This window comes from Aquila chrysaetos, chromosome 8 (genome assembly GCF_900496995.4).
Source record: "Aquila chrysaetos chrysaetos chromosome 8, bAquChr1.4, whole genome shotgun sequence".
In the NCBI taxonomy this organism is placed as follows: Eukaryota; Metazoa; Chordata; class Aves; order Accipitriformes; family Accipitridae; genus Aquila; species Aquila chrysaetos.
In genome coordinates, this window is record NC_044011.1 from 5447687 (window position 1) to 5465048 (window position 17362).

Here is a 17362-nt window from a genome sequence, read left to right on the forward strand (position 1 = left end):
CTTTTCCCCACCATCCCGCTCCCGCTGCCGGGAGGGTTTGGGGTGCACCCACCAGCACAGGGACCCCAGTGGGACTCCCTGGGAGGGGGGGGGGGGGGGGGAAGGCACAAAAGCCAGGGAAGCCACGCTCCCGTGGGACCCCCCTAATGGGGGTCCCATCCCCCTGCCCTGGGGAGGCCATGCCGGATCCGGCAGCGACACAGATCCCGGCTCAGCCGCGGGGCAGGGCCCTTCCTGCGGCAGGAACCTCCCGAAGAGCCGTTTCCTCGACCGGGCGGCAGCGGGTCCCCTCCGCCGTCGTCCTTTCCCTCCCACCCGGTGGGGAGGAAAGAGCCCGGGTGCCCACCGCCCCTCTCCTCCGGCCGGGGGGCCGGGCACCCAACGCCGGCGTGGAGCCCGGCCCCGTCTTTCGTCGAGGCGCCGGCAGGAAACCGAGGCGAGTCGGGACCAGCCCAGCACAGGCGCGAGCGGGACCCGCTGCCGCGTGCCCCACCGCCGCCGCTTGCACCCCGACACCGGCCGGAGGTGAGATTTTTGGGGGGTCTTGGGGTTCGGTGGCTTTGGGGCTTTGGGGATGGCGGGTGAGGACGGTGGCGGCGACCCCGGGGTTGTTTCAGGCGGGTTTGGGCGGTTTGTGGAACGGCCGCGTGGGGCCGGGGCTCAGCGGGGACCCCCCCAATTCGGTTCCCCCGGGGTCACTGCGCACCCCAAGAGGGGTTGGGAGCTGCCGTCAGCCCCTTCCCCGCCCCGTCTCCCGCAGGCGGAGGTGCCGGGGCGGCCATGGAGGCGGCAGTGCCGGCGGAGGAGGCATTGGTGCTGGTGGAATACGGCTTCGAGTACCGAGCCAAGGACGGGACCTTGGTCTCCATCAAGCCTAACGAGCGCTACGTCCTGCTGAAACGAACCAACCACCACTGGTGGCACGTCAAGAGGAGCGGGGACACCCGGCCCTTCTACATCCCTGCCCAGTATGTGAAGGAGCTGCCCCCCATTGCTGCCCCGGCCCCGCTCGACCCCCCGTCGCCGCCGGGGCACGCCGGGACGGATCCAGCCACGCTCACCCCCCGGCAGCCACCAGCCTACGAGTATCGGTTCGTCGGCGCCGCCGAGATGGAGGAGCCGGCCGGAGGATGCTCGGTGCCCAGGAGGGACTCGGTGCCCAGGAGGGACTCGCCGCCGGTGCTCAGCTCTTTTCGGGTCTCCCCGGGGCTGAGCCCCCACCCCACCGAGCCCGTTCGACCCTCACACTCCCTGGACGACCTGGCACGGGTGACGCTGGCACCGCGCGGTGCCACCTCCATGGGGTCGCGTGGGCACCCCCCGGGACACACTCGCCCGCTCGGCAAGAGCCGCTCCGAGACCCTCTACGCCCCCGGCAAGGACAAGGACACGGCCAGGGGGTGGCCGGGGTCTGGCCACGCAGCTCAGGTACGGTGACATCCCCGGTGACATCCCTGGTCCTGTCCCCAAAAGCAGCGCACGGGGCGGGGGGGGGGGAGTTGGGGGGGGGGACAGGACGGCTGTGTCCCTTGGCTGATTCAAAGCCCCGTGTGTGTGTCCCCCGGTATGAGCCTGTGACCCCCCAGCACAGGGTGGGGTGGCACCCAGGGGGCTTCCCGGCACCACTGCCACCGCCAGGACCCCCCCACGTCCCCCCACTGAAGTGACCCCATGGGGCAAACCTGTGGGCCAACCACCCCCACACAGGTTTGCCAGCAATTACCGCCTCGGGAGGGGGGGGGGGGGGGGCGGGGGAGCGACCCCCACCCCAGGCACCCACCCCAAGCACCTTCTGTGTTCAGCCCCCCCCCCGTGCCGTGCCTCAGTTTCCCCACTCTTGTGGACACCCCTGGGCTCTCCCAGCCCCCCCCCGCAGCAGTGTCCCACCGGGGCACAGAGCCCGGCGATGCCCGCGGTCCCTGGGGTGGGGGGTCTCGGTGCCACCCAAGGGTCTTTGGGGTGTCCCACACCCCATCCCGGCAGCGTTCCCAGGGTGAGAGGAGACAGAAAGGGGTTAACAGGGAAGCGCAGCGACTCCTCCCTGCCGGGGCGGGTGTCTCACCTGGGCGCAGCACCCAGTGCCGGAGGTGGGTGCTGGCTGCACCCCAGCTAAGGCGGGCGCCCCGTCACCCCAAAACCCACGCTCGCCCCACGCCAGTAAGTAGTGACGGGCCCTTCCCAGTGCCCCCCAGGGCTCCCCGCTGCACCCTTCTTGCAGGGGGCACCCAAGGGTGGGGGGTGCCCCCCCAGCCCCTCTCCTCCTACCGACACAGGCTGGGGCGCAGCGGGCTGAGACGGTGACAGTGGGGGGGGGGGATCCCGCATCCTTGTCCGTCCCCCCCCCACTCCAGCACCTCTTTTTGGGGTAACTCCAGGCACCCGCAGCACCCCCAGCCCCGGCGTCCCCTGCTTCGAGGGGGGCTCGAGGGGTTGTGCCACCCAGGGGGGGTGTTTTGGTGGAAAAAAAGGGTTGTTGGTGGCGGGAGGCCTTGTTTTACACTCCATTTTACACCCCGCGACCCCAGCTGCGCCGGATTAAACCCCAGAGCTCTTCGCACACCCAAAGCCACTGATCCCCCCGTCCGGGAAGGACCCGGCGTGGTCCCCAACCTCGGGTGCCGTCACCGGAGCTTTCCCCTTCCCCTGCCTAAACCCAACCGGCGCCAAAACCAACCGGCGTCGGCAGCGGTGGGGCTGCGGCGGCCTCGGCCCGGCCGCCATGTGCATCTACCACCTCGGCAGCCGGGACGGGGCGATCATGGTGTCGGGGGGACGCGGCACCCCAAAGCTCGTCCCCGTGCCGTCGCCGGTGGAGCGTCACGATGCCGGCTGGGCCAACCTAAATTTGGGGGGAGTTTTTCCCGCTTAGCGCCGGCCGCATCCCCGGCACGGCATCGTCCCGGTGCAATTCCCGCTCGGTTGGCCTCGGCTTTACCGGAGTGGATGACGGGTGATGGGTGGCGGTTGACAGGGTGACAACAACCCCAAAAAAAGACAATTCCGCCCCGAGACCGAGCGCCGGGCTCGGAGGCGGCTCTTCCGCTCCCCGAACCCCAGCAGGAAGCGCGGCCGGCGCGGGGCCCAGCACAGGGCGCCGTCGGCATCGCCGGAGCCTCCCGGTGCCCCCACCGGCGCCCACCGAGATGGGTGACCGGGTGTCGGGTGCTCTGCAGCGGTCCTGCAGCAGGGTTTCGCAGCTGCTGCATTTAGGGAAGGTAGGCAGCACCCATGGGTGCACCCAGCTGGGGAGGGGGGGGGGGGGGGGGGGGGGGGGGTGGTGTTATGGGGTCACCCCCCGCTTCCAAGCTCCCTCCTGAATTTCCCCCAAGTGTTTACGCTGCGGAGGTGGCATCGGGCACCAGCGGGTGCCAAGATGCCCATCTTGAAGCGGTGAGGGGCACCCAGCCCCCCCCCCCCGCCCCGGCCGGGGGAGAAAAACCCCCAGGGTTGCACCCACGGGAAGGAGGGAGGTGCTGGAGGGGCTCCGTGCCGGGGGTCCCCCATGGTCACCCCCATGTCCCTTGTCCCCAAGACGAGGGTGGCCTCTCGCCCTGGGTTTCTGGCCCTGCTCGACGCAGTGGGGGGGTCACGGGGTGGCGGCGGGGGTGGGGGTGGGGGTGATGGGGTGTCCCTGGGGACACTCAGTCCGCTGTCCCCCTCTGTTCCAGGGTGTCCGCAGGGACACTCCACCCACACCCCCCACACCCCCCCCCCGGGGTGACGGGCAGGGCCGGGGTTGGGAAACTTTGTCCCCGCCGCCGCCGTTGGAGGTTGGAGGGAGGCTCAAGGGCTGTAAAGCTGGGGAGATCAAAGGGTGCCAGGAGGGCATTCCCCGCCAGCAGCCACCCGCCCGGTCCCAGGGGACACGTGTCGTCCCCCCCACCCCGAGCAGCCCCACGGAGCGGGGACAGCCGGGCAGCCACGCCAGGGGTGTTCGTGGCCTTATTTTGGGATGTGGTGATGGGGCTGACGGTCCCAGCAGCCGGCTCTGCTCGCCAGTGGGGTCGGGGTGCTGGGGTGGGTGGCAGGGGCTGTGGGTGCTGGTGGTCTGGGTGCTGGTGATGTGAGGGCAGAGGCTGGGGGTGCAGGTGATGTGCGCGTTGGAGGTGTCCCAGGGTGCTGGTGTTGAGGGTGCTGATGTGAGTGGTGTGGGTGCAAGCGCTGGGTGCTGATGCCGATGATGCAGATGCAGATCCCGGGGGTGCAGGCACAGCGGGTGACGTGGGTACGGAAGATGCCGGCGCTGACACCGGAGACCGCGGTGCCCCAAACCCAAACTCTCTCCACATGCTCGGGCCGGACTCCCATCCCCACTGCCAGCTGGGTGCTCCCTGCCCTAACGTGGGTGCTACGGGTGCCCTCCTCCACCACCCGGCCAGCTCCATCCCATCGCTCGCAGCTCCTGCCCCGTGGGAGCGGGTGTCTCAGGGCAGTGTCTGCTGGGTGCCCGGGCAGGAGCGATCCAGGATCCAGCCCCTCAGCCCTCTCACCCATCCACCGGCCTGGGTACCACGGCAGCGATATCCCAGCGACGCCATTCCCAGCAGCCCTGCCCCATCTCACCGCACCCATCGCCAACCGCAGCACCCGAGTGACCCATCCGTGTCCCCCCCCCCCAGGCACGCAAGGAGCCGGAGGAGCCGCCTGCCCCCATCTACCTCAACATCCAGGAGCTGCGGGAAGAAGCCGCAGCCACCAGCTCGGCCCCGGAGGAGGCCGGCAGCTCCGTGTCGGATTGGGAAACCCACACGGATACGGACAGTGGACATTTGTTTTATTATAACCCGGTGACGGGCGAGACCACGTGGGATTGTCCCTTTGGGCAGGCAGAAGATGGAGTGAGTCCTGTCGCCTCTCCCGCCTCCTCGCTTGCCCACAGCCCGGAGTTTCCCGAGTGGGAACAGTACATGGACGAAGCCAGCGGACAGGCTTTTTTCTATAATTCGGTAACAGGTGAGACGTCGTGGGACCCTCCCCACACGGGAGACGGAGGCAGCTCCCAGGATATGTACCCTGGGGTGACGCGGTACGGTCCCATGGAGCAGAGGGTGAGCACCCAGTGAGGCGCAGGGGTGATGAGGATGGGGATGGGGATGGAGATGGAAACGGAGACGGAGACGGAGATGCAGATGGGGATGGAAACAAGAGACGGAGACAGAGACAGAGACGGGGGTGAGGAGGGAAGTGGAGATAGGGATGGGGATGGGGATGGAAATGGAGGTGGAGGCAGAGATGGACTTGGAGATGGGGGTGGGGATGGAGATGGAGACAGAGATGGAGATGAAGACGAAGACGCAGACGCAGACGGAGATGGAGACGGAGATGGGGATGTGGATGGGGATGGGGATGGAGATGATGGAGTTGGGGCAGCCCCCACCTGGGCTGGCCACAGTTTGGGAATGCGGATGCTCTTGGTGGGGCACAAGATCTTGATCTGGCTCTTCTCTCCAGCCTCCCACTCCAGAAACGGACTATCCCGACCTGTCTCCAGATGAGCTGGAGGGTTATCCTGAGGAGGACTACTCACCCGTGGGCTCCTATGATCAGGGGGCCGCTCTCTGTCTGTCCCCGAGGCGCCCCGAGGAGCTGGGCTCGCCCCCGGGCTGGTACGGGCACAGCCACCCCGAGGGAGCCGTGTTCTGCCCCGAGCACTTCACTTCTGACACGGTACGGGGATGGGGACAGGGTCAGGGATGGGGACAGGGATAGGGATGGGGATGGCGATGGGGATAGGGAGAAGAATGGGGATAGGGACCGGGATGGCAATGGGGATGCGGACATGGATGGGGACACAGATTGGGATAGGGACAGGGATAAGGATGGGAACAAGGTTGGCGACGAGGATAGGGACAGGGATATGGACAGGGATGGCTGGCAGGGGATGAGCATCCTCGTGGAGCCACAAAAGCAGCAGACAGGGACAGTGGGTGTGAAGCCCAGCACCCATCTGGCATGGGCACCTTGGGCATCACCCGCTCCCTCCCTCCCTCCCTCCCCAGGTGCCGGCGGGTGGCCGCCATGACCGGGCCAGCAGTGGCTCCAGCCAGGACAGTGGGCTCTTTGCCTGGCACGCCACAGTGCCGCCGGTGCTGGGGCTCAAGGAGGAGAAGGTGAGCACCCTGGGGAGGGGCAGCCAGCCCTTCCCCAACCCCGGCACCAGGAAAGGCAGCGGGCAAGCCTGACACCCCCTCCCTGCTTTGTCTTCCAGTTTAAAAGCCTCGAAAAAGCCGGGGTGCTCAACCGGACCAAGACAGTGGACAGAGGGAAGCGGCTCCGGTAAGCACATCCCGGTGTCCCCCAACACCGGAGAAGGGAGCGCTGGGGGGGGGCAGAGGGGACAAGGGCTGTAGTGTCCCCCTGGGTGACCCCTCCTCTGCTCCCCAGGAAGAACTGGAGCTCCTCCTGGACGGTGCTGGAGGGGGGGATCCTCACCTTCTTCAAGGACTCCAAGCACTCGGCTGCTGGTGCCTTGGTAAGAGCCCCAACGGCCTCGGTGGGGCCAGCAACCACGGGATGGGGCCAGCACCCATGGAATGGGGCCGGCACCAGTGGGGTGGGACCAGCACCCATGAGATGGGGCCAGCACCCATGGGACAAGGCCAGCACCTGTAGGATGGGGCAGCACCCACTGGATGGGACCAGCATCCATGGGATGGGACGAGCACACATCAAATGAGGCTAGCACCCATGGGACAGGGTCAGCACCCATGGGACAGGGCAAGGACTCACAGGATGGGGTCAGCACCTGCAGGATGGAGCCAGGACCCATGGAATGGGTCCAGGACCCATGGGATGGAGCCAGAACCCGTGGGATGAGGCCAGCACCTGTGAGATGGGGCCAGCACCCATGGGATAGAGCCAGGACCCCGCACAAGGACCCCTCCCAGCCCTGGGCTGGGTTGCCGCACGCCGGCTGGGGGGGGTGTGCTTACACCTCCGCTCGCACGCGCTGGGCCAGAGCTGGTGTCAGGGCATCTTAACGAGCTCACAGGGCTCGTCAGGGTGAGCGAGGAGGAAGCGGTGCCCGACCCAGCCCCCCCCCCCGGCTCCCCGGCACCCAGCACCCACCGCCCGGATGCAGAAGCTGCCGTGGCTTTTGCAACACCCTGCGGTGACAGTGGCAGGGGAAGGAGAGGAGATGGACCCACACCGTCGGAGGGGGGGGGACGTGGTGCTGGCCCCACCGCCTGGACCTGGGTGCAGAGCTCTGTCTGGGGGGGGCCCTTCTGGAAAACAGGGATGGGGAGGGGCTGGATGGAGGGGGAGCGTGGCCAAAGCACCCCGAAACCCAGGGCATGGGGAGAGCAAGAGGGTCTGATGCTCTTCCCTTATGAAAACCCCAAGGGACTGTCCCGTCCCTGGGGTCAGCCACCCAGACTCCTTTCGCCATGTAATGCTCTTTCCGCGTGGTGCTGTCACCGAGAGGGACCCTAATGCTGAAGACCCCCGGGGTCCCTGGGCAGGGCTGGGGATGTCCCACGAGGTGATGACGGCTGTAGGGCCCGGCTGTCCCCAAGCTGGTGGCCACGACACCCACACACCCACGCTGCTGCAGCAGCACCACATCCTGGTCCTGCAGCGAGACCCCGGCGCCATGGGAGGGGACAGAGATGTCCCACAGGGGACATTTGCCACTCCTGCCTTTCTGGAGGAGGAAAGCCCGCAGCTCCCCCCTGCAGAGCAGGACCCCCGTGTCCCCGTCCCCTCTGGGTGGGTGCCACCCTCGTCCCCTTGCTCCTGCAGCGGCACCCCAGCACCCTGACCACCCCCGAGCACACGGTGGAGCTGCGTGGGGCCACCCTCGCCTGGGCCGGCAAGGACAAGTCCAGCAAGAAGCACGTCCTGGAGGTGAGACGGGTGACAGCGGGGGGGGGAACATCGGTCACCTGTCGGGGTCCACGTGTGGCCCGTGAGGTGGTGGCAATGCCAGCACCCGGCTGGTTCATCTCACCAGTGGTGAAGGGGATGTGCTGGGGTTGGTGGTGGTGGGGACATCCTCTGATGGCCCCAGGCTGGGAGCAAAGGGACGTGCTGCACTGCCAGCCACCGTCCCTTTCCTATAGGCATGGAGATGTCACCAAGGGACGTCCCCACTCCCAGAGGGGTTTTTCCACTCGGGCTTTGCATGGGGAGGAGGTTTCCAGCCACCCTGGCTCACTGGCAAATGGCAACAGTTGGGGTCATCAGTGTAATGAGTTGGGCGCTGTTCTCAGCCACAACCTGGCCCCCAAAGCCAGGTGCTTGCAGCCAAACGCGGGCAGCCCCGTGACCCTGCCCTGACCGCTGCCTGCTGCTCCCGCAGCTGAAGACACGGGAGGGCTCAGAATTCCTCATCCAGCACGACTCGGAGCAGATCATCACCGCCTGGCAGAAGGCGATCGCTGACAGCATCGGCAGGCTGGTGAGCAGGTGCCCGCCGACCCCCGCCCTGCCACCCTCGGGACGGGCACAGGGGTCTCACGCTGCCCCTTCCCTAGGGCACCGGCCTCCCCGACGAGGAGGATGCCGAAAGCGGGGCTGAATTCGGCTCCCGGGAGAAGCTGGGGGGAAGCGAGGAGAAGAGGGCAGGTGAGCTCGGGCATCCCGGCATAGGGACAGGCACCGGGGTGGCACCGGCAAAACCATCCACCGGGCAGGGTGGGATGGCCACCCCGCGGTGTGCCCAGCTCCCCGTGGTGGTGGGACGTGCCAGGAGCCCCCCGGTCCCTCAGGACAATGCTGATGTGTGCCTTGTCCCCTCCAGCAGCCGGGCAGGCGATGGGCAGTGCCAGCGGCGAGAGCGACTCCAGCAAAGTCCGGAACAAACTCCGCAAGTTCCTGCAGAGGCGGCCGACGCTGCAGTCCCTGCGCGAGAGGGGCTACATCAAAGGTGGGTGTCAGGGTTCGGGCTACATCAAGGGTGGGTGCTCAGGGTGGAGCTGAGCCCCCTCGGGGTGTCCCCAAGCTGGAAGGTGGGTGGGAACAGCCAAGGATAGAGCTGGGATAGAGGGTTGGGGGAACCAAGCCCAACTCCAACCCGACGTCTTGGTGATGGACTTGGGCATGTCCCATCACCGCCAGCCACCCCAGTGTCACATCTGTACGGGAATGGGACCCTCCGTGATGTCCCCAACCCTGTCCCCCACCCCGGACCCACCACCAGGCATCCTTTTGGCGTCACCTGGCTATGCTCAAGTGCCCGTTGGTTTTTCCAGATCAGGTTTTCGGCTGCTCCCTGCAAGCGCTGTGCGAGCGGGAGCGGGGGACGGTGCCCCGCTTTGTCCTGCAGTGCATCCAGACCGTGGAGAGGAGAGGTACCGCCCCGGGGCTCGGGGACAGGGACAACCCCAGGGGCACTGGGATGGGGACAGCTCTGGGTAAAGCCTAAATTTGATGGTTGGGTTTTCCCTGGAATCCCAGTGCTGGCTGCTGTGGGCAACCAGCACGACCATACCAGTCGCTGTCACTGTGTGCCACCCGGCTGTGGGCATCCTCCAGGGGACAGTGGGGACATGTGGGTACCCGGAGCTCCCTTGATGGTGGTTGGTGTCACATCCCAGGGCGGGTTGTGGTTAACCAGGAGCTTTCCCCCCCCATCTCCACCACCGTCTTCTGCCAGGTCTGGACATCGATGGGCTGTACCGGGTCAGCGGCAACCTGGCCACCATCCAGAAACTGCGCTACAAAGTGGAGCACGGTAAGGTCACCCATGGGGACAACGAGGGGCAAATGGGATATACCCCCCCCTGCCCAAGGGCAGGGTGATGGTGTTCCAGCCAAGGAGGGAGGGGACGGGGACCCTCACCGGTCCCTGGGGCTCTGGGACCTGCCTGAGGTGCTGTCCCGGCCCCGCAGACGAGCACCTGGACCTGGATGATGGGCGCTGGGAGGACATCCACGTTGTCACCGGGGCGCTGAAGCTCTTCTTCCGGGAGCTGCCGGAGCCACTCGTCCCCTTCAGTCACTTCGACAAGTTCATCGCTGCCATCAGTGAGGCCCGGGGACAGGGACGGGGACGGGGATGGAGATGGGGATGGGGATGAGGACAGGGACGGATGCTCTGGCTGCCGGAGCCAGCACCCCACCGTGTCTTCCCTCCCCTTGCAGAGATGCAGGACCCGACCAGGCGGGGCCGGTGCGTCCGTGACCTGGTGTTCTCCCTCCCGCCCGCCCACCACGACACCATGAAGGTCCTCTTCCACCACCTCTGCAGGTGACACCCAGCTCACTCCCCCCCAAAACCCAAGCCGGTGGGAGGAAGGGGGACAGGACCTGGGTTTGGGGACATGCCGGGTGCCAGCATCCCTTGTCCCCGCAGGGTTATCGAGTACAAGGAGGAGAACCGCATGTCGGTGCAGAGCATCGCCATCGTCTTCGGCCCCACGTTGCTGCGGCCGGCGAGCGAGGAGGGGAACATGGCCATGCACATGGTCTTCCAGAACCAGGTGGTGGAGCACATCCTCAACCAGTACAGCTACATCTTCCCCGACGGCTAAAACGCCCTGGGGACACCCGTGGGGACAAGCCCAGCAGTGGGGACATGAAGGAGCAGCGTCTCAGTGGAAGGACTTGGCCGTGTGTCACCTCACACGATGGGTGGTGGCAATCGTGGGCTCGATGAAGGGCGGCGCGGTGGCCCGGCTCGCTCGGGATGCGGCTTGAGGGATGGGTGTCAGAGCTGGGGGCACCCTGAGCACCCCGTTCTCCTCTGCCACCCACTGGGGCCGGATCTGCCGGCCGTTGAGCCCCAGGGGGTGCGTGGGGTTTGAGGGGGTCCCCGTCGGTTAAGAGGGGACGATGGACCCCTGGCGGTCCCCAGCTCGCCGGGGCCAGCGGCACAGACCCGGCATCCCCGGGATAAGGGGATGGAGGTGCCCGGCCGGGCAGTGCCCGCGGGGACGGTGCCACCGGCAGGGAGGACAGGGAGAAGTCCGGCTGTGCCATGGCCGGAGCCGGCATCCGGCACGAGCCCGCCGCCATATTCCCAAATAAAGAGCCCGTTCAGCCGCGAGGACGAGGCGTTGCTGGCAGGGCACAGGGATATCCCCAGGGACACTGGTGGCACAGCGGGAGCTCGGTACCCCTTGGCTCCTGGTGACCCTCGGGGACAAGATGTGCCCTTTGTACCCCACGAGGACGAGGGGACCTCGGCACCCCCAGAGGGGCGAGACTGCAGGGCACCCTGGTGACTGCGTCCCCTCTGCTTTGGGACACCTTTCCCGGCTGGCATCGCCAAACGCCATGTCATCATGAGTGTCACTGCAGGCAGCGGGGACGGGTGCTGAGAGGGATACCGTGGGGAGCGGGTGCCAGTGGGATGTGAGCCCCTGTCACCCAGAGTCACCTCTCTGGGGTGGGGACCCTTTGGGTCATGATGGAGATGATTTGGGACACAACCAGGACAGTATGGGACACAAAAGGGACAGTAAGGGACACAACTGAAATGCTTTGGGACATAATGGGGACACTAAAGGAGGGCACGGCAGTGACACGAGGAGGATGCTTTGGGACATGGTGGTGACACTTTGGGACACAATGGGAACGGGTCAGCATAGGATACAGTGAGGATGGCTGGGATATAGAGGGGACATTTTGGGATGCAGCAGGGACACTTGGGGACAGAACAAGGGCACTTTGGGGTTCGGTGAGGATACTTTGGGATGTAATGGGGACACTTTGGGACACGAGGAGTCATGACGGAGTTCCTTTGGGATGCAGTGGGGACACTCTGGGGCACAAGGGGATGTTTCAAGGGTGCAGCAGGGGTCCTTTGGGACACGAGGGGACAGGACAGGGACCCTTTGGGGTGCAGTGGGGAGATTTGGGGGCACAAGGGGGGACAAGGGGCACCTTGGAGGACAAGGGGATGCTCCGAGGGTGTGCAGCAGGGGCGCTTTGGGACACGAGGGGACGCGGCGGGGACACTTTGGGATGCAGTGGGGACGTTTTGGGGCCCGAGGCGATACTTTGGGACAGGAGGGGATGCTTCAGGGGTGCGGCGGTGGTTCTTCGGGACCCGACGGGGACGCTTTGGGATGCAGCGGGGACACTTGGGGACACGAGGGGCCGCTCTGGGACACGAAGGGGAAACTTAACCCCCCCCCCCCCCCCCCCGGCACGGGGACAACTCGGGACCCTCCGGGGCGGGGCGGGGGCGGGGACCGACCCGGGGTCCCGGCGGGGCGGGGCGGGGGCGGGGACCGGCCCGGGGCGGGGGCGGGGGGGGGGCCGGGGGGGGGGCAGAGCCCGGGCCGAGCCCCGCTGCCGGCCCCGCTCCGCGCCCCCCGCCCCGGCTCCATCTTGTGCGCGGCCGCCGCCGAGCGGCTCCAGGTGCGGGGGGGTGGGGGGGGGGGGGACACACGGGGGTCGTTTTGCTCGGTCCCGCCTAGGGACCCGCTGGGGGGGCATGGGGGGGGGGGGGGAGAGCGACCCCGTGGGGCGGGAGGGGACCCCGGGGCGGCCCCCACGTCGGACCCACGGAGTGATATCCCCCCCCCCCCCCTTCCCGCCCCTTGGGACCCCCTGGGAGCGCCCGCCGCCCCCCCCTCCCCGCCCCGCGGCCGTACGGGACCCCCGGGGCTATAGGGGCCCCCAGAGTGACCCCCCCCCTCCCCGCCTTGGGACCGCCGGAGCGACCCCCCCTCCCCCCAGGAGGGTCATGCGGGACCCCCATCAGTCCCGTGCCCCCCCCGCGCCCCCCGCAACCGGGGCTGTGCAGGACCAGGGACCGCATCAAACCGCCAGCAGCGACCCCCCCCCAGAGCCTCACAGACCCCCCCCCAGACCCCTCCAGCAGCGAACCCCCTCCAGAGCCTCACAGAACCCCCCCCAGACCCCCTCCAGCAGCGAACCCCCCCCAGAGCCTCACAGAGCCCCCCCAGACCCCCTCCAGCAGCGAACCCCCCCCCCCAGACACCCTACACACACTTCTCCTTGCTGCCACAAGCCCCCCCCCCCGCCCAGTGCTCGGCGCTGCACAAGCAGGATCCGACCCCAACGCAACCGGGGGCAGGGACCCCCCCCCCCCAGGGCCGGGAGGTGGGGTCCCCCCCCCCCCGGGGCTGCCAGCCCACCCCCTCCCCCAGGACCAGGCACCAAGGGGTTACAGCACAGAACCGGCTTTGGTGGCCAAAATCCCTCTTAAGGCATTAATCGTGGTGGGAATTGGGGGGGGGAGAGGAGGGGGGGAGGGCCACCGTGTTGTGTCCTGTGTGTGAGTGTCCCCCCCCCCGGCTGTCCCCAGCCCTGCGGGGGGCGGGGGAGCGGGGAGAAGTGCACCCGGCCTGGAAATTTAAGCCAAATCACTAAACCTGGCTTAAAATTCAATGGGATTTAGGGGGAAAAAAAAAAAAAAAGGTGCGAGGGGGGATGCGCTGGGAAGCGGGGTTGGAGGTTTGGGGGGGCATGTCTGGCACCCCCCCCCCTCCGGTGGGGGGCCCATGCATTAGTCAGGGTGTAAAGGTCGGTGTTCGAACGCGCGGTGCGGAAGTGGCACCGTCCCCGTGTCCCCGTGTCCCCGTCCCCGGCGGTGGCTCCCGGCTGGCAGCAGGTAGGGAGGGCAGGGCTGGGTGCCCCCCCACCCCAGCAGGATGGGGTGTGTGTCCCCCACCCCAGCGTGGGCACCCGCTGGGGACCCGCTGTCCGACCCGTGTGGTGACATGGGGGTCCCAGCCGGCTCTGCCCCGGGCCGGTGTCCCGTGGGCCCGGAATGGCCGGGTGTCCTGCTCCCCGTGGGGACGGGGACTCGGAGGCCCCGCTGCTGCATCGAGGATGGCTTGGGGGGTCCCCATGGCCCCATAGGGACCGGGCTCTCGGGGGTCCCCATGGTCCCATAGGGACTGGCTCTGGGGGTTCCCATGGCCCCATAGAGACCGGGCTCCGGGGTCCCTATAGCCCCATAGGGACTGGCTGTGAGGGTCCCCATAGCCTATAGGGACCAGACTCTTGGGGGTCCCCATGGTCCCATAAGGACTGGGCTCTGGGGGTCCCCGTGGCCCCATAGGGACCGGGCTCTGGGGTCCCTATAGCCCCATAGGGACTGGCTCTGGGGGTTCTCATGGCCCCATAGGGACCTGGCTCTGGGGTCCCTATAGCCCCGTAGGGACTGGCTGTGAGGGTCCCCATAGCCTATAGAGACCAGACTCTCGGGGGTCCCCATGGTCCCATAAGGACCGGGCTCTGGGGGTCCCCATGGCCCCATAGGGACCGGGCTCTGGGGTCCCTATAGCCCCATAGGGACTAGCTCTGGGGGTTCCCATGGCCCCATAGAGACTGGGCTCTGGGGTCCCTGTAGCCCCGTAGGGACTGGCTGTGAGGGTCCCCATAGCCCATAGGGACTGGTCTTTGGGGTCCCTATAGCCCCGTAGGGACTGGCTGTGAGGGTCCCCATAGCCTATAGGGACCAGGCTCTCAGGGGTCCCCATGGTCCCATAAGGACCGGGCTCTGGGGGTTCCCATGGTGCCATAGGGACCGGTCCCCACAGCCCCATATGGCCCAGACCTCGCTCTCCTGATCCCAGCTCCTGCCCCATGTCACCATGGCCATTGTGGCGGGATGAGGGCAACCCCCCCAATTACCGTGGCCGAATCCTGCTCCAGCCTGCACCCAACATCACCCCTTCCCCTCAGTCCCCCCCCCAGGTGACACTGCCTCTGGAAGGACCCCCTGGGGCAGGGATCCATCTAGTGGGAGACACTGGGTCCTGGCCAGGCATTTTGGGGTGCAGGGTGGGGGGGGAAGAGCATCTGCGGGGTTCCCAACCCCTCCCCGGTCCCCCCATCCCCGCAGACCCCACCGTGCCGAGATGGCACCAGACGCCTGAGCCACCCCACCCCCGGCGGGGACCAGCCATGGAGACGGTCGTCATCGTGGCCATCGGGGTGCTGGCCACCATCTTCCTGGCGTCCTTCGTGGCGCTGGTGGTGGTCTGCCGGCAGCGGTACTGCCACCCCAAAGACCTCCGGCACCACTACGACACCAAGTGAGTGATCCCGCGGGGGTGGCATCGTCCCCGTCCCCACCGGGTGAGGGGGGTCAGGGAGGGACCCCAAACCCCATGGGCTGGGGACATGTCCGCCATCATCAAGGGGATGATGCTGGGGACACATCCAGCATCATCAGGGTGTTGGGGACAGGGGGGGAGCCTGAGGAGGTGGCCCCGTCCCCAGGGATGTCCCCCATGTCCTCAACAGACCCATCGTGGACCTGATGGGGACCGCCGAGACACCCTCGGAGCCCTCGGAGCTGGAGCTGGACGATGTGGTCATCACCAACCCCCACATCGAGGCCATCCTGGAGAACGAGGACTGGGTCGAGGACGCCTCGTAAGTGTGTGTGTGTCCCCGGTGTGCCCCATGTCCCCCCCTCCACTGCTGAGGACCCCCATGCAGTGCCAACCCCCCCCATCACGGGATGCAGGTAGCGGAGATTTGGGGTTACCAAGCTATGGCCGGTCCCAAGAAGGGACGGTCCTCAAGCCGGTCTCTGGGTGGGAATGTCCCTAAGGGTGTGGGGGACACGGGGTGTGGGCAGGCAGGTGGGGGGGGGACATAGGGGGGGAGGACAGGGGGTTCCACCCAGATTCATGCCCTCCTCCTTCTCTGCAGGGGTCTGGTGTCCCACTGCATCGCCATCCTAAAGGTGAGTCCAGGGGGTGGCAATGGTGGCACTGGTGGCACTGAGTCGACGATGACCCCACTCCCGTTGTCCCCCAACCCCCCCACAGATCTGCCACACGCTGACGGAGAAGCTGGTGGCCATGACCATGGGCTCGGGCGCTCGCGTGAAGTCCCCCGCCAGCCTGGGTGACATCATCGTGGTGGCCAAACGCATCAGCCCCAGGTGACAGGGGGAGTCCTCGGGGGGGGGGGGGGGGGGGTGATGGAGGGTGTCACCACGGTGTCCCCAGGGGTTAACGCCATCCCCGCCGGCAGGGTGGACGACGTGGTGAGATCCATGTACCCGCCGCTGGACCCCAAACTGCTGGATGCGAGGTGACACCGGCGAGAGGGACGGGGGGACACGCTCCCTGGGTGGGGGGGACACCCATGGGTGGGGGGACACACACACCAGTGCCAGCCCATACCACATAGCTGGTGACAACCACTGCGGGGTGACCCAGCAGGATGGGGGCAGCGGGGAGGACGGACACCTCCGCACCCTTATGCTGCAGATGGGGAAACCGAGGCACGAGCCACGTTCCCGGTGGCAAAGCCACCATCCCTGTCCGGCCCAGGGCAGGGAGGTGACGAGGCCACCGTGTCCCCGCAGGGCTGCGGCGCTGCTACTGTCGGTCAGCCACCTGGTGCTGGTGACCCGCAGCGCCTGCCGCCAGCCCGCTGCCCGCCACTGGGTCGAGCGGTCGCTGGCGGCCGCCGAGGAGCACATGGCGGTGCTGCGCCAGGCCGCCATGGCCACCGAGACCGACCGGCCACCGGCCACCGAAGCCTTCCGGCAGGAGCAGTCGGCCATCTGAGACCCAGCCCGTACCCCCCCCCCAACCACCCTGACACCCCTCGTTGGCAATAAAGCCCCTGGGATGTCGTGTGTCCCCACACACACCCATCATGGGGGTCTCTGGGTCTGACCTGGCTCTGTGGTTTCTGGCTCGGGGTGGGGGGGGGCGGCGCTGAGGGAGGATGAGGGGGTTTGGAGGGGCTTGGGGGGGGGAGGTTGGGAGTTTAGGGAGGGTTTGGGGCGGTTGAAGGGGTGTTTAGGGGGATTGGAGGGGGTCTTGGGGGTTTGGCACGGGTGTCAGGGGAGATTTGGGGGAGGTTGGGGGGATTTGGGGGACATTTGAGGGGGTTAGGAGGGGCTGGGGGGGGAGTCTAGGGGGGTTGGGGGGGCTTGGGGGTTTGGCAGGGGGTTGTGGGAGATTTGGGGGACATTTGGGGGGGTTGGGGGCTGGGGGGGAGGTTGGGGGGGGCTTGGGAGTTTGGCACGGGTGTCGGGAGATTTGGGGGAGGTTGGGGGGATTTGGGGGACATTTGAGGGGGTTAGGAGGGGCTGGGGGGGGAGTCTAGGGGGGTTGGGGGGGCTTGGGGGTTTGGCAGGGGGTTGTGGGAGATTTGGGGGACATTTGGGGGGGTTAGGGGGGCTGGGGGGGAGGTTGGGGGGAGCTTGGGGGTTTGGCAAGGCATTGTGGGAGATTTGGGGAGGTTTGGCAGGGGGGAAGGTTGGGGGCATTGGGGGGGGGGGAATTTTGGAGGGAGTTGGGAGGATTGGGGGGGCTTGGGGGTGCTGCCCACCCCAGGAGCAAGGCCCCAAGGGGTCCGCAGGGCTCAGCACCAGCGCGGTGCAAGGCCCCGTGCCCCGGACAGGGGGTCCGCGGCCACCACGGCGGGGCCGCTTTGGGGGGGGGGGGGCAGGACCGGGGGGCGACCG

General features: G+C 67.5%; 2 protein-coding genes across 5 annotated transcripts; both read left to right on the top strand.

The window, feature by feature from the left end:
• The first annotated feature begins 354 nt into the window (after window positions 1–354).
• Window positions 355–11999, top strand: ARHGAP27 (Rho GTPase activating protein 27). 3 transcript variants are annotated; one of them, XM_030023608.2, is made up of 16 exons: window positions 355–525; window positions 761–1428; window positions 4620–5048; window positions 5452–5667; window positions 6000–6110; window positions 6209–6276; window positions 6385–6472; window positions 7744–7848; window positions 8303–8401; window positions 8478–8568; window positions 8744–8869; window positions 9195–9293; window positions 9599–9676; window positions 9835–9969; window positions 10087–10192; window positions 10298–11999. In XM_030023608.2, exons 2-16 carry the CDS (start codon window positions 781–783, stop codon window positions 10473–10475), a joined length of 2577 nt encoding a protein of 858 aa, XP_029879468.1. In that variant the 5' UTR covers window positions 355–525; window positions 761–780; the 3' UTR covers window positions 10476–11999. The 3 variants fall into 3 exon arrangements, with proteins under 3 accessions (XP_029879468.1, XP_029879469.1, XP_029879470.1); XM_030023609.2 differs by having other exon boundaries at window positions 8747–8869; XM_030023610.2 differs by lacking the exons at window positions 355–525; window positions 761–1428 and adding an exon at window positions 3062–3215 and having other exon boundaries at window positions 10298–11996.
• A 231-nt stretch (window positions 12000–12230) lies between these two features.
• On the top strand, window positions 12231–16565 carry TMEM98 (transmembrane protein 98). Of its 2 annotated transcripts, none has more exons than XM_030023593.1 (7): window positions 12231–12309; window positions 14768–14960; window positions 15172–15303; window positions 15586–15619; window positions 15705–15820; window positions 15913–15972; window positions 16250–16565. In XM_030023593.1, the coding sequence occupies exons 2-7, from the start codon at window positions 14830–14832 to the stop codon at window positions 16452–16454; spliced, it is 678 nt and encodes a 225-aa protein (XP_029879453.1). In that variant the 5' UTR covers window positions 12231–12309; window positions 14768–14829; the 3' UTR covers window positions 16455–16565. The 2 variants fall into 2 exon arrangements, with proteins under 2 accessions (XP_029879453.1, XP_029879452.1); XM_030023592.1 differs by lacking the exon at window positions 12231–12309 and adding an exon at window positions 13396–13528.
• Window positions 16566–17362: the final 797 nt, after the last annotated feature.

Bases quoted from the DNA above. Each gene is read 5' to 3' on its own strand.
- TMEM98 (XM_030023593.1), top strand. From the start codon at position 14,830: ATGGAGACGGTCGTCATCGTGGCCATCGGGGTGCTGGCCACCATCTTC. The intron at 15,620-15,704 runs GTGAGTCCAGGG...ACCCCCCCACAG, and splicing joins ACTGCATCGCCATCCTAAAG to ATCTGCCACACGCTGACGGA. The intron at 15,821-15,912 runs GTGACAGGGGGA...CCCCGCCGGCAG, and splicing joins GCCAAACGCATCAGCCCCAG to GGTGGACGACGTGGTGAGAT.
- ARHGAP27 (XM_030023608.2), top strand. From the start codon at position 781: ATGGAGGCGGCAGTGCCGGCGGAGGAGGCATTGGTGCTGGTGGAATAC. The intron at 8,870-9,194 runs GTGGGTGTCAGG...TGGTTTTTCCAG, and splicing joins CGAGAGGGGCTACATCAAAG to ATCAGGTTTTCGGCTGCTCC. The intron at 9,970-10,086 runs GTGAGGCCCGGG...CTCCCCTTGCAG, and splicing joins CAAGTTCATCGCTGCCATCA to AGATGCAGGACCCGACCAGG.